Below are 18,143 nucleotides of genomic sequence, written 5' to 3'. Positions count from 1 at the left end.
TACCAAAAAAGTCAAGAAATACTAACCACAACCTGTGCGACCGCCGTCCTCGTCATCCTCACCCCAAGCTCCCTGATCGCCAACCGCTCGTCTGTGCCCTCCCCTCCCTTCAAACTTTCCTCTTTCCAAGCATTCCAACTCGCAACGACCCACTCGACGAGCCTGGACGGACTAGCTATCGCCGTAGGGATCTGTCCGGCGGGCAGTTTCGCCCATTCGAACACGGTCGATGGAGCGTGACAATAGAGATAGAGTAGCCAGCGGTAGTCCGGTTTAGCTGAAGGTGTTGAGCATGCGAGGAGAGTGTCGAGCTGAGCGAGGTATGGTCGAATTTGAGGTGGTTCGGTTTCTTCTACTGCGCAGAGGACGATTTGCGAGAGCAGTTCCGTCAATAATGTTTTGGTCGTTTGTTTCCCTTTGATATCGTCGAAAAGCAGTAATAGCCTGATCGTCCGGGTTCGAGAGGTATGATCCCCAGTCTCTAGCACCTGAACCGTATCGTCACCAGGGTCGCTTATTAGTTCTCTACCTCGTGGGCCTAAACACATGCTATGCGCGAGAACGACTCACCCTGAACAAATTCTCTTTCACTGCCCTCTTTTCATCCGCCTCTCCCTCGCCCCCGGCAGCTCGACCCAACCAAGCCTCCACATCTCCGTTCGCAGGGCCCTCGATGAGATCCCAGATAAGTTTCGTCGGGACATTAGTCTCCTTGGACAAGAGAGAGGTGATCAGGCCGATAGCTGCGCCGGGGTTGAGATGGATGAGGGATCGTATGCATTGTTCGAGGGTGTTTATTTCTTCCAAAGAATTGTCTTGGTGGGCTGTCAGAAAGAACGACATGTCTGTCAGTCGATACTTTCTTAGCCGACAGTCCGACCAAGAATGGCAGACTCACATGTATACATGGACTGTAACAAGACGTCCGTCATAGTCCCCACCTCCTCCGCCCCGACCCCGATCCTAGCCAGATCCACGACAAGCCTATACCCCTGCATCCTGACGTTCTTGTCTTCATGTTCGCTGACGTCGTAAGCGGCATCCAGACCGGCTGGCCATAGGTCAGGGAAATCTGGGACTAGGGAGGGAAGGTGCTGGGGAATCAGGGAGACGGAGGAGATGCTGGGGGAGGAGGAGGTTTGGATGAGTTGTTCCAGAGCCGTTCGACGCTGTGAGCAACATCATCGTACCATCAGTATGAGAAGGCGTCTTTGGATGCCATTGTGAATCAGATAGACATAGTGACATACCACATCGGATCCCTTGGAAGCATTCCCAGCCTTACGAATCAAGTCCCCGAGTGAATCCGTAGAGCTGCCGGACATCGTTCTCGACCCCGTGCAAGATTCCCGGTGAGGGGCAACTGCCTAAGCTTTGTCGAACTGGTTCGATCGAAGCAGGACTGTAAGTCTATATCATATGGCGAGAATTCAAGGTAAAGTCTGAGTCGTTATAGGTTATACATTGAGGTGATGCTCCTTTGACGATCTTCTCTTCAACACAACTTCTTGGTAACGAGTCGCGCGGAATCAAGATCATGCAGCCAGAGTCAAAGTCGAAGGAAGACGATCTCATTCAACATGTGACACGGAAAATACAACAAAATGTACAGACACGGGGATGATGATACCCGACAAGAACTTGCCCCGCTTGATCACCGCTCCTCTTATTTGAGGTAATCAAGACCAGCACGGCACCCAAGACTCGTCGACTCCTTAGAGCTTTTCTACACCAAAGATACGGTTCGCGACTCGATGAGAAGGTTTGCACTCGACCGCCCTCGTGAAAGGGCAGGAGCGCAAGGTGTTTGCTGATATCGCGAATGCTTTTGAAGATGGTGATGGAGACCTCGTTGGATCTCCTGCGTTAAGAAGAGAAAGGGGAAAAGACCGGGCGGGAAGTATCGAAGTAGAGGGAAATGGTTGTTGAATCAAGATGTCGAGCTACTTGTACTCTGCCGCCCAGGTCTCGCGGGAAACGACGAAGATTTGGCGATGCGACCCCATCACGTGAAAGTCTGGATCAACCTCGAACGTACGCCCACGCCAAAACCGAGCACATCTTCGCAGCACAATAAATCATTTCTTTCATTTTGCGATGGGCAGACAAGATCTAATCCACCGTCACAGCTACTGTCTATATATATTGTAGGCGTCCCCAAGGCAGACGACCCGAAACCTCACAAACACAAACGAACTCGCTCGAAGTTACTGCTTGAGCCCGACGATGGACGAAGTCCTCCTGGCTCGACCACCGGCAGACGACATGATGCTTCCCGCAACGCTCGTTCGCCTGTTACGGCCACCAGGTACAGGAGCGGAAGGAGGAGCGCCTTGAATGCGTTTGACTGTGGGTCTCAAAGGCAGGTTGAGCTGGAGCCGCGTTGTAAGCAGATAACATATATAGACTTACGCTCGGATACAAAGTCGGTTCCCCACTTTTCGGACGTGTGGGTCGAGACGTACTGTAAAGCGACGTCAGGTTTAGCTCTTGATGGCATGCCATATTGTACCCCACGACGACGAGGCCTACCTTCCACAGCTTGTCGTGGTTGCTCTTCTTGGTCTCGGCGTCCATGGTTACGGCATCGTAAATGGCATCAGCCGTAGATTGCACGTCCCCTGTGGTTTCAAGCGTCATTAAGTATCAGCTAAAACAGCCTCCTCTACGTGTCGTTCACGGACCATCACTCACAAGGGTTGATGATCAAGCTTCCGTTCAAACTCTGAGCGGCACCGGCGAATTCGGACAAGATCATGACACCGTGCTTCTTGACCTGACTCGAGATGTACTCGTAGGCGACCAAGTTCATCCCGTCCCTCGTCGAGGTGACGAAACAAGCGTCCGAAAGGGCGTACATGGCGGTAAGCTCGTCCATGGCCACGCTGGTGTGCATGAAATGGATCGGCATGAACTCAACGGTCCCAAACTGTCCGTTGATGCGTCCGACGAGCTGTTCGGTCATGCTCCTCAGGTTTTGGTACTCTTCGACGTCTTGCCTCGAGGGAATGGCGAGCTGGACGAGGACGACCTTGCCGATCCACTCGGGGTGTTGGTGCAAAAAGGTCTCGAGCGCGTGCAACTTTTGAGGGACACCCTTGATGTAATCCAATCGATCGACTCCGATGATGACCTTGACGCCCTCGAAACGCTTCTCCAGCTGAGCCAGACGCTTCTGCACGGTCGGCTTCTCGAGACCCTCGACGAATTGCATGGGTTCGATACCGATGGGGAAGGTACCGACGTGGGCGTATCGACCCTCGAACCAGAGACCATTGGGCATGGTGGGTAGTCCGAGGATACGGGTGCAGGACGACAAGAAGTGACGAGCATAGTCGTAGGTGTGGAAACTGCGGTGATGTTCGGGCGTTAGCGTGAGCGAATTGGTCGAGATCTTTCCCTTAAACGCAATTGCTCACCCGATGAGATCACACTGCAAGACTCCCAACAAGATCTCCCTCCTGACGGGCAAGATCCTATAAATCTCGCTACTCGGGAAAGGCGTGTGCAAGAAGAACCCGATCTTGACGCCACCCTTGCCGTTGGCCTCGGCAGCCTTTTCCACGGCGGCATCGTCCCGTTCCTGTTGTTGCCTCTGCAACCTCTCTTCGTCAAACTCGTCCTCGTCGGCACCTTCGACGTCGGCAACCCCTTCGTCCAGGGTCTTGCTAGCACGTTCGTGCGGGAGGGCCGAGTTGGGCAAGGCTTCCGGGGTGAGCGGGACGCCGGCCTTGCTAGTCTTGGCAGGTTGGATACCCATGACCTTGGAAATGTCGGTAGAGACGCCGACGGCCACTCGAGAGAGTTCTTTTCGGGTTGTCTCGCCCTGAGCGGAAGTTCCCGACATCATCGTTCGCAAGAGCATCGGTAGGAGCATGACTATGGCGAGAAGTGGAGAAAGTCAGTTTCTCAAATGATCACGCTTTTTGGGACTGATGTGACGCACGATGGTAGTCCTGGACCCAGACCATGTCTCCCTTGCCCACGAACCCGTTGACGACCTCGGCAAACCTCATGTTGGCCTCCCTGAACACGCATCACGAAGTATAACGCTCCTATCAGCCTACATTCCCTGACTTCTACTCTCAAAATCGGTACCGAGACTCACCGATAAGCCAACCAGTTGTCCTCGTCAAAGTTCATCTCACCCGGGTGGTAGTGGAACAGCGGCCACAGGATCGAGTTGGAAAACCCGTTATAGTGCCTGTCGGCGAGTTCGTCCGAGAGGTAGACGGGGTAACAGTTGAATTCGTTGAGGAGGTGGTCTTCGACCTGTTGGCGGTCTTTCATGGGGATCTGTATGGGTCGGGCAGGATTGTCACGATTCGGAGAATGGGGGTCAGATATGCTTGTTACGACGAGACTATGGGAGGGGAATACTGACGTCTTGGCCGGGCCAACCGATCCAGGTGAATTGCATCGTCTTCTTGCATCCCGAGAGCGCCGAGACGAGACCTCCGGAGGACATCTACGAGCGGGGTTTTCATGTTTCGGTCGACAGTTGAGAGTCGAGATTCGAGGAATCGAGTTCAAGAACGTGTTTCCAGGTGATGAAAGGGGGAACGAGTTTCGGGTGTATATAACAACGTCGGACCGAAGACAAGAGAGAAACAACAATATCAGCGACCTAGCCTCATTCAGAACCTCACACAGACACAATGATGACGACAACGACTAGAGACCGACCTTGTAAGTGTATTCCCCGGTCTTTGCATCCTTTTTGATGGTCACGGGCAGACGGTTCGAGACGACGATCAACCTGGGGGGTTCGCCCTCTTTTCGTTCGGGGGCGGTGAATGTCATCGTGCGAGTTTCTATGCGTTTATTCGTGTATGTGTTCTGTATGGTAAACAGGTAGGTAGCTAGGTAGAACGTAGAGGGTAGGTAGTTGAAGGTTGATGATATTGCGATTGAAGAGGTTGCGAGGTTGAAATAATCAACCCAGAGCTCGTTAGCGTGCTCGAGGCTAGACGTTGAGTTTCCTGGAATCTCAGCGCGCGAGGCAGAGCAGGGGCAGGGAGGGCAGGGCAGGGAAGAGAGGGAGCGCCACCACCGTCAGCAGCAACACACAGGCGGTAGCGAGACTGTGGAATGTTGTGTATTTCTTTTACATCAGCGACACCTCAGCAACTTCCTTGTTGAAAACGACCCGTGGTCAGACGACCAGGAGCCAGGAGTAACAGAGGATCTGCAGTCCCACTTCGGCTATGACCTGGTCTTGTGATCGCGTGTGACCTCCTCGAAACCGCAAGTGGATGTCGATATCGAGATCTGGACTTGCAATCCAATCCACCTTGGTCCCCCGCTTCAAAAGTCGCGCGCGGACAAGGCGGAGTAAACAAAAGCCACGCGACTTTATCCGAGCGAGAAGAGAGCGAGAGAGAAGGTGGACACACGGACGTTCCATTCGATGACGATCGCTGTCGGTTGATCAGAGACGGCCAAAGGATTGCCAAAGGAAGCGGGCATGTTGATGTTTCATCGTGGATCGTGGATGGTGGATCATGTCGCCAAGAGCGAAAGAAGAGCGGAAGAGAAGTCAAGGCTTTGTGAGAGACGGCCGAACGGGCAACGTTTACTTCCAGCTTTCAGTAGGCAGTAGGTTCGTGCTAATCACGACCATGCGATACGATTCAATGCGATGCAATACGATTGTGTCTGTCTATCTTACGACCTTCCCGTTATGACGCTGTCGCGCCTCGATTATACCTTCTTCCCCCTTCGCTCTCCTCCGCCTTCCCTCTACCTATGTACTATCTTCAGCATCTCCCTCGCCATCCATTTGTCCTGCCAAGACCTCACTATCGGCGCCTCCGCTCAGATCTTCCCCCTCAACAAGTTTTGTATCATCGCCCTCCCCGTCAGATACGCCGTCTTGTAAAATGACCCGATGTCCAAGGTGGAGAATACCGTATCGGCCATCCCGAAGGGCAACATCAGGGGGATCCAACCTGTGGCAAGTCGCAGAAGCCGATATGGAGCCGGGAGGTCAAATGGATTTTAGCGAACAAGATCAGATGAGAAAAAGGCTTCAAGGGGGAACGTTAGACCGACCTTGAGCGTATTCGAGAGCCCAAGTCTCGGCCTCGATCTTGTACTGCTTGACATCTCCCCTTCGCATGTGATGGACAGCGCCGGCCGGGTAGACCTATCAGCACGAATTAAGATTAATCCGGTTAGCTCCTTCCTAAGATAGATGATGTTCGAGCCACACCGTCAAGTGCCGACTCACCTCGGGTTCCAACTCGCCAGGCAAAAAGGCCGTCTGCAAGCCCTTCAAGATGTGGAAATAGTCGTCGGCGGTATGTCTCCCCGAATGTCCCTCGGTCCCAACGGCAGAACCGAAGATGATCAGGTACCTGGACGCCAGGGGTTGTACCATGCTCCCGTCAGCATCTCACGCTCAACACGACCTCGGCAGCAGCGCCGAAAACTCACTCGGTGATGGAAGCGTGTATGATATACATGCTCCCCATAGCCCCTCCAGCGTTGTTCCAGACCCACTCGTTCCGGTCGAGGAAATCCGTCTGGACCTGCGTGTCCGGGTAAGCGACCTTGATCCGTTCTAGCAGGTCAGTGAGGAGGATGGTCGTGTTCAGGCTGTCGATGGGCAGGTTTTGCAGGGCGGATTGCGAGGAGAGGGTTTCTTGCACGATGGTGTTCAGGCCTTGCGGGGTAAAGTGATAGAATCGGGGCTGCCATCGAGGAACGATCACGACCATCAACATCGCCTTTGTTTGGAACTTGTACTCAGGGTGAGGTCTGGACCTGGTACTCACCCCGACCTTGTCCAACCACAAAGCCAAAGCGGTGAATACCGCGATAAAGATCCCGATCCCGGGTAGGGACAACCACCGGGACTTAGTATGATGGACGGGTTGTCGGCTATACCGGACAGGTTGTTGTCGCTTTCCGCCGGGCATCTTCTAGTAGTTCTTGATCGAGAGGATAAAATGAGAGAGAAATCAAAGGTTTGTGGTCTGGGTGGTGGGGTTGGTGTTTATGAAGGCGAGCTGAGGGGAAGCAGGAGAGACGTGGTTTGTTGGTTGTCAGTAAGCCGTGCATAACTGTCTTGTGTACTGTATTATCGAAGCAGCATCTCTCGCCAAGCGGAACTCCCATAGTTCTCCTCCTTCTCCATGGCCATATGCTGATAAACATCGTACGATGCACCGACAACTCATGCGGTTGGTCGTATAACCCTTCAGGTTCCCGTCGACCGCTTGTCGTTTCACATATTGACGAGCGACCAGTCGGCCTCAGCCTCGTTTCGTTCCTGAGATTCTAGTCGTTCTAGGGCTCTTTGCAGGGTAGCCTAGGTTGTTTGCTCGACGAATGTAGCTGCAAGGAAGCTATGCTTGATCGCTTTCCCGCACAAGATGTATTGCGTCCCGGACGTCTCTATCCCTCTCGCCCATTCTTTCCCGATGAGTTGACGCTAGTCTGATGTACTCACAAGCAAGAAGTCCAAAAGATCTCCGAGCGATAGATGCAAAGAGGTGAAAGAGCTAAACACAAAACGCCTGATGTTCAGCTTTTGTCGAGGTCCACCCTGATCGCCGTGACAGCCCTACCGTATATGAGTCCCCCGGTAGCAAACCAACGAGGCCGGATGAGAGACAAGAAGTTGGAAGCGGAAGATGTGAAGAAGCCCTTGCTGTGATGGTTGATGAACCGCGTTTCGAGAATATCGTGTTGTGATTGAACTTCCCTTTGCATCTTACGATCGTTCGATGGCTTGAGAGAGCCGACCGGGGAAATATCGCCGGCGTTGGGGAGAATATTAGAAACGAATATTTGATATGATTAATCTTGGATAGACCGAGGTTGCCTGATGATGATTAGCACGATCCCGTAGAGGTTGCTTTCAACTTGCTATTAAAGTGAGATACGCAAGCACTCTTCGACACCTTTATTCCCAAACATCAGATTCGGCAGTGAGAACAGAAGGATCCAAACACATAATCTGATCTGCTATCAACGCATCCAAACACCCCTGCGGCCCTTTGCCAAGACCAGCCTGAATTGCAAGACCAACCAAGAAGCACGCCCTTCAGAGGTACAAGCTGAAGACGAATCTATCCATTCAACACCGACAACATGGTAGTCTGCAACTTCTACCTCCGTGGGCAAGTCCAGATCTGAGACCGATTCTGAAGAAAATTTGACAAAGCTGACCTTTGATGATCCTTGCAGACAATGTCGATACGGCTCGTCTTGTCACAACGACCATCCGCCCGGTCTGGAAGGTTCACAACGTCCAGGAGGGAACGCATCGAATGTAGCTAGGCCGTTCGGTAGTAAGTCCCTGATATTCGACGTACCGCTTACAGTGGTAACTTATGACTGACGAACGTACGTGCGGTGATCATCGATAGCTTCGGCGTTCGGAGCTCGACCAGGTGGATTCGGGGGAACGAGCCCGTTTGGTAATCCAGCCGGGGTAGGGACGAATGGCAATAACACCAATAACACTGCTCAAGTTCAAGTGGCACCCGGAAGCGTCGTAACGTGAGGCAATGCTCTCCCTTCCTACTTCATCTCGATTATTGTTGCTCACAAGCTGGACATCGATTTGATAGCCGGGAAGTCTTCCAAGCGGACCTCCAACGTGAGAAACCCGCCTGGCCATTGAGCTCGTACGGTCAAAAGGAAGATCCGTGTCTCTTGGCCGGACTGGACGTCTCGCCAGAGGAGATGAGGTGGAAAGCCATGCAAGCGCAGATGAGGGGGGATATGAACGCTTACGTGAGTATTTACTGCCAATTCGAGACGGGGAAACTTTGGCAAATGCCCCGCTGAGGACTGATCGGTATTCGGATTTGATCTTGCTTGGTCTGATAGATTTCGGAGGAGCAGCAACTTATCGCCAATGCCAACAACCAATACACTCAGGTGTTGAACAACATGGACGCGGCGATCCAGCAGAGTGAACAGATCCGATTCAATCGTCTGAACCAGGCTGCTTCCTCATCATCAGCGGCGGCTCCGACGTCCGCTTTTGGACAGCCGGCAGCTTCCACTTCGACCTCGGCTTTCGGTGCTCCTGCTGCTACATCTGCGTTCGGACAGCCAGCTTCCACTGGCACGTCTGCGTTTGGACAGACCACCCCCGCTGCCTCGTCTGCATTCGGACAACCAGCTCAGACGGCGTCTGCGTTCGGCTCATCTGCATTCGGAGCGAAGAGTCCGTTTGGAGCTGCGGCACCTGCGGGAGGAAGCGCATTCGGGACGAGCGCTTTCGGACAATCACCTGTAGCTGCCGTTTCGCCTGCAGCGACAACAGGCGGAGCCTTTGGGTCGAGCGCGTTTGGGGCGAAACCGGCTGGGTCAGCGTTTGGTTCGTCTAGCTTTGGACAACCTGCAGCGGTGACGGGAACGACAGCAGGAGGAGGAGGAGCTTTCGGGCAGTCCGGAGCGTTTGGGCAATCGGCCTTCGGAGCATCGTCCACAGCGGCACCTGCGGCTGGAAGTGCCTTTGGACAAAGCGCTTTCGGATCGACTAGTCAGACGGGAGGGAGTGCGTTCGGGTCGAGCGGGGCTTTCGGTGCCAAACCCGCTACGACGTCGGCTTTCGGAGCGTTCGGAGGTGGTTCACCAGCAGCTACGACGGCTCCTGCACCAGGGACCGGGTTCGGGCAAAGCGCATTCGGGGCCAAGCCTGCGGGTGGATTTGGAGCGAGCGCGTTTGGACAGCCTGCCACGGGTAGCGCTTCTACGGGCAGTGCGTTTGGAGGTGCATCACCTTTTGGACAGCCAGCGACGTCTGCAGCTGCCGCACCTTCTACTTTTGGGGCCGCTTCGCCGTTTGGAGCTGCTACAACGAATACGACAGCACCTGCTCCGGCCGCAGGAGGGTTCGGACAAAGTGCGTTTGGATCGACGTCAACGACCCAGCCTACATCGGCTTTCGGGACGTCGGCTTTCACGAATTCTAGCAACAGCCAGAACAACACATCGAGCGCGTTTGGGAGTTCTGCAAACGCACCGACTTCAGGAGGATTCGGAGCTTTCGGACAACCTGTAGCGGCAGCGGCGACCACCTCGGCGTTCGGGTCGACAACGCCTTTCGGAGCAGCAGCGCCTAGTCCCGCTGCACCTGCTGCTGCTGCTAGTCCGGCAGCATTTGGGGGAACGACACCAGCAACGTCAGCCTTCGGCTCGACGAGCGCTTTCGGTCAGCCCGCTGCTGGCACATCTGGAGGTTCGGCGTTTGGTTCGACGAGTGCGTTTGGGCAACCTGCCGCAAGCACGAGCGCAACAACCCAGCCACAAGCCTCGGCCTTTGGTTCTACCTCTACTGCTGTTCCGGTAGCTCCGACCGGTGGTATTTTCTCTTCCATCGCAACGGCACCAGCAACTTCTAGTACAGGGACGAACGCAGCCTACTCCGGACCTGGTCAAAGAGGGCAGACGGTCTGGGATCACCTTCTGAAATCGCTGGACACTTTACCGGAACTCGTAAAGAAAGCGTTCGAAGCGGACAAGTTTGAGATGGGAGCTATACCGTTGCAGCCGCCGCCTTTGGATTGCAGATAGGCGGTTCGCTTTATACACTGTCAGTGATCAGGGCGCTTGAGTAAGATGGAGAATGAATCACGGAGATGTCCTGGCAATGCATGGCATTATAACATAGCATGACAAGGTGGATTGACTACACTCGGTGTATCGGCAAAAAGTGAACAGGCAGTATATAGTAATGTGGCGTCCTTGTTGAAAGAAGAGGTCGATCCTGGTCTAAAGTGGTTGATGGGAGTTCCCGTCTGGCGTACTGATGAAGAACGTCCGAGGTGAGCGGATTAGTTCGAGATGACTGTATCGACAAGACCCTGTCATTCCGTACTCACGTGGACATTCCCGGTCTAAGCCTTCCTGCTCTTCGACCCCCAGACCCTACGCTTCTGGACCAACTCGTCCCCGACCTCGACCATCTTCTTGGCAGGCCTGTTCTCGCTGACGAGCCTCTCCAACCTAGACTTGTGGTCGTGGTTCCAACGATGGTGTCCGGGACGGGGAGAAGGCGAGGGAGAAGTTCGGGGGTGAGAGTAGGCGCGGTGAGGGGTGGGAGGGGCGTCGTTGTACCCGTTGATGGAGGGCGAGGCCAGGGCGATCTGAAAGAGAGCGACGAGGGTGATGAAGAAGAGGCTGTTCCTGTCCAAGATCAGCTTGGTGTCTGGTTATCTTTTTTGGTGCAAGTCTGTGCGACGTACGCGAACTTCATTGTGATATTACGGATTCAATAAGGTGTTGTTGAACGTAGAGTTTGAAAAAGGTGACCCGGTGGGAAGTATAAGGTTCGAAATTGATGCCGAGTTAGGCGAGTGGGAGGTAGCGAGCGACGGGCTGTATGTAACGAGCGTAGGTGTTAAGGTTATGATGTGCTGAGCAAGCTTTGACGGCTATGTCGGAGCGAATGAAGAATGAATGAGCTGAAGTCAAGAGCAGAAAGAGAAAAGAGGAAGAGGCGAAGAGGACCAATTTGTTGTTTTGTATATCAGGTGAGATCAGACTTGCCCACTCATCAAAATTCCTTCCAGCTGATGGTCGTCGCGTCGTCAAAAAAGGTGGTCGGGTGGATCGATCACACGCGCACGGGCCGAGCCCATTGCTGGCCGACGTTTCACATGTTGATCGGCGCCATCCTTCTTGTCGCCGAGGAGCGTGAGAGGAGCAGAAGAATTGTGTCTCCTCGTGGTATGCCGTCCATCACCCTCGTCTTTTCTCTGCCAGAATAAGCGATCAGCCTGCCTGAAACCAGAAAGGGGCCTGCAGGCCTGCGCACAGGACGGAGTAACACGGGAAGAAAGGGTGCTCGCGTGGAAACGATCCGCGCGTGGCGTGATAGAAGGTTCGGTCTCGCGTTTCATGCGACCATGATAACGCTGTCAGCGACTGGCGATGATCGACTAAGCTCAACACGCGCGCATGAACACATGAGCTCTTCCGTCGATACACCAGGTCAGGCATTACGCCAGCTATCTCTCATTGCTGGGTCAGCTGTTACCAAATTGCCGACGAGATCGCTGATCACTCGCTCGCTGATACAAGCATTTAGGCATATTTCTGACAATCACAACAACTAGTAAAATGCATCGATCCATCAATCCGAGGTCGCAGCGTCGGACATCGATCACATTTCTATCTTTTCGAAGGATATCAGTTGATCCTGTAGGGCAGGGCATGCCTGATGTCTAGGACATCAGCTTGCGAATTCCATTGCATGTGATCGCTTCCGTAATCCAGATTTAGCACCTCGCAAGGCCGCCGTTCACGATACCAATGCCTCCAAGGCGTCGCAGGGACTTTGCGTCTCCCGACGATTGCTGTCAGCATGCGTGTAAAGAAACAAGAAATGACAGATATTAGAAGAATCCGTTAGACGTCGTCACCATATTTTCTTCGTATGACTGATCTGATCCACCGTTGACAACATGAGACTTCTGCTAGGCGAGTTAGTGGATCCAGTCTTGAGGATTTCGCATCATCGGTCATTGATAGTGAGGGAGGGAGGAGGCATGGTGATTTGTCGCGATACTGTCAGCTAGCTAAACCTTCGCTAAACTATCGATATTTGGCAAAGGAATTACCTTGCTTATTCTGCTATGCAAATGGTCCAGCACGTCAGGAATGTCCCCCTTTGAATGCGGGCTTCAAAACGCTGCACGTGATCATTCACCATTGCAGTAGTACCCGCAGGACTCGCAGCCGCGATCCTCTATGCTGTTCGGTCAGCCTTAGTCAACATCGGTCGACCATAACACGGGGATCATGGTCTAACCTATCTGGAAAAGAAGAACAGTTACCCTCAATGCAACGAATTCCTGGCGGCTGTCAAAGGGCGACGCGCATGTGGCTTCGCGTTTCAGCCGATCGCCATCGCGGATCGTTTCGTGGCGCGTGACGTGAACGTTGTTTGGCCTGACAAATTCTGCGGATCGCCCACATCTGGTCGTTCCTCTTGGAAGCACAAACTACTATGTGTAATATAGGGTTGAGAAATCGGCTCACGAGATAGACTGTTCTGCCAAGCATGCGTGATCCAAGGCCTCTACTCTCTATTGCGATAGACATGAGATTCCAATCACTCTGTCTGAACGCTGCTGAGTATCTTCGCCCGTACTAGTTTGACTATTTCATGATTTCCAGAAACAGATCGGCAACATCTCACAGGTTCTGGAGGGGGCTTGTTGCACTCGGCGAGTACTCGCTCTATAAGTACTACAAGGCTGACGTTTCAGATACATCATCCTTGAAGACCTCGCTACTTTCACAATGTACCCTGGAACGAATGGCCTGTTCGTCATGCCAATGTCGTGATAAATCCCCTCGATTTAGTGCCTTGAGCGTGAATATCAGCTCTCGATCGTGGCTTGTGGAAGTTCGATCTTGAGGGTCCAGGTGGATATCGTATATAAGATAATCATTGCCGTGGTAGAGGATTCCGAGCGCCTTGCCCGGCTCGATCTCGTTCAGTATCTGCATCCATCCGTCCCATTCGGTCTCGTCCCTTGTGAAGTCGTCTTGGTGTTGACCATCAATGTATACCGATACGTAAGGACCGGTCGACGATCGGTCGGACCACCGAAGGGAAAGCTTCAGCGGCTATAACTGGTCGGTCAGCTGGAGATACAGGCAAGGTGCATGAGACGGCCTGAAACTTACGCAAAGTTGCCGTTGGTGGATATGTTCAAGAGTGTAGCCAGGAAACATGTTGAACAAACCCCAAATCGCTTTGGCTTGATTAGAGCATCCAGGAGGGTCTACGTGGGCGTAGTATGGTGGGCTCGACCGCTCAAGAGTGTAGTCAGGGTCGAGACTTGAATGCCGAGATCCAGCGGTGTCTTCGGATTGCCATCCATCATCGCACTGTTCTATCGACAGATCGCTGGCTGAGTACTCTGCCTCTTGGCTGCTGACGCTGGATCTTCCCCGCCTTCTGGAGACCAATGACATCGCTTTTCTCCACAAACCGCTGGGGGCACTTCTATTCGAGTATTGACTGCTGGAGTAGCTATTAGCGATGGACATCTTGCACGGTTCTTGTCAGTTCTCTGCTGAGACAGTTTGTCAAAGAAGCGTAATCTTTCCAGTAATCAACGTTTGGCAGTACCTATATAGTGAATTTGGTCGGGAGCTTCTCGCTCGCTTGATTTACGACACAGTGCCTCCTTTCATCTACTGAGACACGAATCGATAGTCTGTTGGTGGCAAGAACATGGCGGAGTGCCAACCAGGATAGCTCAAGGCGGTGTTCAAGGGGTAATTGATTTCATGATTACGTGTTTTGAAAGGAGCCGACCTCGAACAGCGCAGGATTAAGGGAATGCTGACAAAGGATTATCTCGAATGATCGTGAGGTAGGTCAGTCCCGTTTGAATGATATCATTCGACACAAAGGATCAAATCGGTTCTCGCGTCGCCGTCACGTTAAGAGGTAAGCAGCGAGTTTCGGGTACGGTATCGCATAGAGGAGAGTCGCGCGCTGACGAAAGTAGGGAAGGAGAAGCAAAGATCTACTCTACACGTCCCAGCAGAAAACTTTATCCTATGTCTCATCTTGATCGTCGTCTAATAATCTATATTTTCATGTTTCCGATATGCTTGAGGAGATCGTCCGTATCCCCGAGACGCTCAACAAGCTCGTCGCGCACCTCTTGCAGGGTGTCAAGCAGGTCGGCAGCGGCTGGTCCAGTGTCCGGATGGATCTCACGGAGGTTCTCGCCGAGAAATTCGATCGATGACTTTAATTTGCGGGTGAACTTCCTCCTTGAACGATTGACCTCATCTGTCGACCCGCTCTGCAGGCCAGCTTGGGCCGACGGGATATGCGACAATGCCCGCGGGACTGTAACGCGTGCGGCGACGGGGAATTCATTGCGAGACGCTGAAGTCGAGGTGGAAGCAGGAAGAACCAGACCTCCGTGCGCGTGCGGCTTTGGAGTAAGGATATCCTGAGCTCCGGAACCTCCTGCGGGCTTCAAAGCTACCTTATTAGTAGACCTTCCGCCGGTTTTGAAACTACAGCGTTGCTTGCGCAGAGAACATGGGATACACGGCGATCCGTCTCCTGTAGATAGACAGGGAACTCTTTCCATTCCAGATCTCTGTTGATCGGCGTACTGCCTTTTTTTGATGCACCAGCCACATTGATGGGCCCCTGTGAACACCTTGAGTTTGGGGTTGAGTACCATATTGTAAACCCGCTGCGATCGGGATCAATAATAGTGCAGATCAGCTTGGCACAGGAATGCGCTGCTTGTATCGAGATTCTGTACGAACCTGTTCTGGCGACGCCATGCGATCCCATGATTCATCGGCGACCTTCTCAAAGGCGCGTCTCACTACAGACACCGGATCTTGTCCAGGAGCCAATCGCTCAATCCACCTCGGGAGCTTCGCCACTGCCATCTCGTGGATCTCTCCAGTGGTGTGTTCTTCCTGGCTGGAGTCCGATTGCTCGTCAACGCAAACCTCATCGGGAGTCTGTATGCCGTTCGCAGTGCCTTCCGGGACCTCGGCGTTGCGCCAGGTCGAAGCACTTGTGACTTTGATCAACGTTCGGATAGAGCTCTCCGCTTTGTCCTTAGCCTTTCGAGATCTCCTGGCCGGGGCGAGATCTGCGGTATCAGACTCGGAGCTGTCGGCCTGGTACTTCGGCCTCCCGGATGGAACGAAGGTCCCCTCGTCAGACTCGGATCGGTCGTCGTCGGGATGCCCGTCCGATGCAAAGTCGCCGTCCGGATCGACCAATCTCTGGCGCGGTTTCATGAGAGGTTGAGGATAGGTAGGGGGTGGAGAGGTCGAGATGTCTTCCGGACTTTGACTAGAGGTGTGCTGTGCATCATAAAGAGGCAGAGATTAGCTTCTCGATTTGACAGGAATGTCCCAGTCAGTCAAGATATACCTCGCGTAATTGAGGCGGTGGCCTCTTTTTTCGGGGAGTGTCGGGATCGCGTTTTCTTTTGCGATCGGTCGCGACATTGTTATCGTCCTCGCGATTGCCGCTTGTATCATCATCGCTGTCGGTGTCGAGCACAATCACTGTGCTACCGCACGATTCGCTACGAGAAGCCTTTCTCGGAGAATCCTTCTCCAGCTTGACAGGTGTGGCGTCCGTTTCGGCCTGTTCTGTTTTCACTTTGACCCGCTGCGAAGACAGCATGGCCACAAGCTCTTCTCTAGAACAGTTTCTGAAGTCCATCGTATCTAGCTGGGAATGACGTTGCGTGTATAAGTGGATCATGTAATGCGCAAGATAGTAACAGCGTGACAAGCTACTCACCACAATTCAACTGATACTGAGGGTTCGCGTTTAGTAAGACGAGAACCAAGACGGCAAGTTCGCGTAGTCGTTCAGGAAAGGTTCTTGGATCTTTGTTCCCTATATACCTCAATCGATATATTGGGCGAGTACGAAATAAGGAAGACGCGATGACGATGACAACAACAACTACATAGCAACAACGATGAAACCCTAATTTCACCTGACGCGATCGCGTATCATTTGGCTCGTCACCCCCAAAAGCTCAAAGGAGGGTCATCGTCGGTAAGATCTGAGACAAAGGATCAACGTCCCCCCGATTGTCCGAAGATCGGATGTTCTATAGCCTTCGATCTTCCTGAATACTTTTCCCTACAGGCAGGACCAAGTATCATTATTGGCCAGGAAGTGGTCAATAGTTGCACGCAGAACGTAAAGCCAGCGCGAGTCCTGTTCTGTCTAGTGCTGCCAACAATTACGAGTATCACGAGTATATAATCGTACTCGTAATCATTTGCGAATATGAGTACGAATACGAATACCTTGATTTTCTTGATCACGATTATGAGTACGAATACGATTACATGTGCGAGTATAATCGAGTATATAATCATCAAAAAGTGTGATGTAGAGTGTTGCAGGGCGGTGTTGCAGGGCGGTGTGGGAGATAGGCAGACACTCATTCAATCAAAAAGAATAACAAAAAGAATCAGCGCTCAACCACCCAGAAGTAGCTGTTAAGCCGGCATCTGTTCACGGTGGTTGCTAGGACCTTAGGTGCGGAAACCTAGAAGCCCGTTGCGGATCCTGTAAAATAGAATTGAAAAGGGCAAAACTCTGGAAAAGCAGGCTGCGCCGTGAGTCGAACTCATGACCTGACCTGACTGACCTAACCGTCAACATTATGCACCGTAATCCACTATACTAAAAGGAAAGTCTTGTTGAGACCTGTTTGCACAAGCTTATAGCACTAGGCTTGCCCTACTTCCCTCCGATGCAGGACTTGAGACGTGGGTCACATAGGCTTGGTAGGCCTGTGAATTCAAACTCACGACAACATGTAAATACTAACATATGGCTTGCAGATCAGACACAACTTCACACCTTTTTTATAACACAACTGAGAATATAAATCATAGTCATGTCTACTGCTGGGACAATCAGATTACACCTTTCTGCAAGTCAGGTCAACGAAGACCACTCCCCAGATCATGACCGGATAGTGTCCTGGGCAGCTAGCATACCTTCAGACCGGTTAGTTCCCTTTGAGAAGTGGATCCAAGCTAAGCAGCCTACAGGAGACTATACTGGACCTGTACCCACCTACTCCCTTCGATTCGATTGGACAAAGGAGGAGGCTCTCGGGCCAGCTGGGGTCATCAACGAAGCCATGGATGATTGCTTCGGATTGAGAACCTTTCCTGGTTGGGGTATCTGGATTCGAGGGGACCAGTTGAATCTGGTCATCAAGGACTTCCGTACTGAACTGGCCAAACTCCTAAATGCTGGAGCCGAGACAGGTCTTTTGGACGGGTGGGCTACATCGTTGATGCAGGAGTTGGAACGAATGTGAGTTTCTCCACGTCCCACCTGTAGGCGATCATGCTACTAATGGGCTTTACAGTCATGCCCTCAATCCAGCTGCTAGTACAAACCTGCCCTTGGCAGTCCCTGGCCTATCCACCCCATCTGCTATCAGAAGATCAACCCGGTCACCCAGCCCAAGGATTGACCGGAATGCTGTACCGTTTGCACGGACAGTCCCCACAGAACATGTCCGATCGAGCAAGGGCATGGAGCAAGGCTACCAGGTCATCAGTAGTGACGAGCAGGGAGATGACTTGGCTAGTCAAGGTGTTGAAAGTATATTCTCAACCCAAGG

The 18,143-nt window shown here is 52.7% G+C and overlaps 7 protein-coding genes across 7 annotated transcripts; 1 reads left to right on the top strand and 6 right to left on the bottom strand.

Moving 5' to 3' along the window:
* Positions 1 to 525: 525 nt before the first annotated feature.
* On the bottom strand, positions 526 to 1,325 carry HD553DRAFT_323440 (uncharacterized protein; the record flags this gene model as incomplete). Its single annotated transcript, XM_046181387.1, has 4 exons — positions 526 to 549; positions 571 to 824; positions 899 to 1,169; positions 1,251 to 1,325. The coding sequence occupies 4 exons, from the start codon at positions 1,323 to 1,325 to the stop codon at positions 526 to 528; spliced, it is 624 nt and encodes a 207-aa protein (XP_046037524.1).
* Positions 1,326 to 2,062: 737 nt separating this feature from the next.
* On the bottom strand, positions 2,063 to 4,933 carry HD553DRAFT_309766 (glycosyltransferase family 20-domain-containing protein). The gene is made up of 9 exons (XM_046179750.1): positions 4,687 to 4,933; positions 4,385 to 4,468; positions 4,109 to 4,296; positions 3,947 to 4,026; positions 3,420 to 3,879; positions 2,695 to 3,350; positions 2,533 to 2,621; positions 2,413 to 2,464; positions 2,063 to 2,347 (listed from the first exon to the last, which is right to left on the bottom strand). The coding sequence occupies exons 1-9, from the start codon at positions 4,801 to 4,803 to the stop codon at positions 2,208 to 2,210; spliced, it is 1,866 nt and encodes a 621-aa protein (XP_046037523.1). The 5' UTR covers positions 4,804 to 4,933; the 3' UTR covers positions 2,063 to 2,207.
* Positions 4,934 to 5,817: 884 nt separating this feature from the next.
* On the bottom strand, positions 5,818 to 6,923 carry HD553DRAFT_341329 (putative C-8 sterol isomerase (Erg-1); the record flags this gene model as incomplete). The annotated part of the gene is made up of 5 exons (XM_046182621.1): positions 5,818 to 5,951; positions 6,055 to 6,148; positions 6,233 to 6,359; positions 6,439 to 6,695; positions 6,780 to 6,923. 5 exons carry the CDS (start codon positions 6,921 to 6,923, stop codon positions 5,818 to 5,820), a joined length of 756 nt encoding a protein of 251 aa, XP_046037522.1.
* Positions 6,924 to 7,892: 969 nt separating this feature from the next.
* On the top strand, positions 7,893 to 10,746 carry HD553DRAFT_309762 (uncharacterized protein). Its single transcript, XM_046179749.1, has 5 exons — positions 7,893 to 8,129; positions 8,197 to 8,300; positions 8,379 to 8,511; positions 8,583 to 8,748; positions 8,845 to 10,746. The coding sequence occupies exons 1-5, from the start codon at positions 8,101 to 8,103 to the stop codon at positions 10,537 to 10,539; spliced, it is 2,127 nt and encodes a 708-aa protein (XP_046037521.1). The 5' UTR covers positions 7,893 to 8,100; the 3' UTR covers positions 10,540 to 10,746.
* A 116-nt stretch (positions 10,747 to 10,862) lies between these two features.
* On the bottom strand, positions 10,863 to 11,221 carry HD553DRAFT_341327 (uncharacterized protein; the record flags this gene model as incomplete). The annotated part of the gene is made up of 2 exons (XM_046182620.1): positions 10,863 to 11,145; positions 11,211 to 11,221. The coding sequence occupies 2 exons, from the start codon at positions 11,219 to 11,221 to the stop codon at positions 10,863 to 10,865; spliced, it is 294 nt and encodes a 97-aa protein (XP_046037520.1).
* A 92-nt stretch (positions 11,222 to 11,313) lies between these two features.
* HD553DRAFT_323437 (uncharacterized protein) lies at positions 11,314 to 14,028 on the bottom strand (the record flags this gene model as incomplete). The annotated part of the gene is made up of 5 exons (XM_046181386.1): positions 11,314 to 11,399; positions 11,594 to 11,882; positions 12,804 to 12,971; positions 13,279 to 13,593; positions 13,663 to 14,028. The coding sequence occupies 5 exons, from the start codon at positions 14,026 to 14,028 to the stop codon at positions 11,314 to 11,316; spliced, it is 1,224 nt and encodes a 407-aa protein (XP_046037519.1).
* A 548-nt stretch (positions 14,029 to 14,576) lies between these two features.
* Positions 14,577 to 16,243, bottom strand: HD553DRAFT_369940 (uncharacterized protein; the record flags this gene model as incomplete). The annotated part of the gene is made up of 3 exons (XM_046184158.1): positions 14,577 to 15,203; positions 15,280 to 15,834; positions 15,905 to 16,243. The coding sequence occupies 3 exons, from the start codon at positions 16,241 to 16,243 to the stop codon at positions 14,577 to 14,579; spliced, it is 1,521 nt and encodes a 506-aa protein (XP_046037518.1).
* Positions 16,244 to 18,143: the final 1,900 nt, after the last annotated feature.

This window comes from Filobasidium floriforme, assembly GCF_021052385.1.
Source record: "Filobasidium floriforme strain CBS 6241 chromosome Unknown HD553scaffold_8, whole genome shotgun sequence".
NCBI lineage: Eukaryota > Fungi > Basidiomycota > Tremellomycetes > Filobasidiales > Filobasidiaceae > Filobasidium > Filobasidium floriforme.
Note: the sequence above shows the minus strand (reverse complement) of the source record. Positions and strands in the feature narration are given on the sequence as shown.

Coding starts and splice junctions, on each gene's coding strand:
- HD553DRAFT_309766 (XM_046179750.1), bottom strand. CDS start 4,803: ATGACATTCACCGCCCCCGAACGAAAAGAGGGCGAACCCCCCAGGTTG. Junction 4,297..4,384: donor TCGGTTGGCCCGGCCAAGAC/GTCAGTATTCCC, acceptor CGACCCATACAG/ATCCCCATGAAAGACCGCCA. Junction 3,880..3,946: donor CTGGGTCCAGGACTACCATC/GTGCGTCACATC, acceptor TTCTCGCCATAG/TCATGCTCCTACCGATGCTC.
- HD553DRAFT_309762 (XM_046179749.1), top strand. CDS start 8,101: ATGGTAGTCTGCAACTTCTACCTCCGTGG. Junction 8,301..8,378: donor TGTAGCTAGGCCGTTCGGTA/GTAAGTCCCTGA, acceptor GATCATCGATAG/CTTCGGCGTTCGGAGCTCGA. Junction 8,512..8,582: donor GCACCCGGAAGCGTCGTAAC/GTGAGGCAATGC, acceptor TCGATTTGATAG/CCGGGAAGTCTTCCAAGCGG.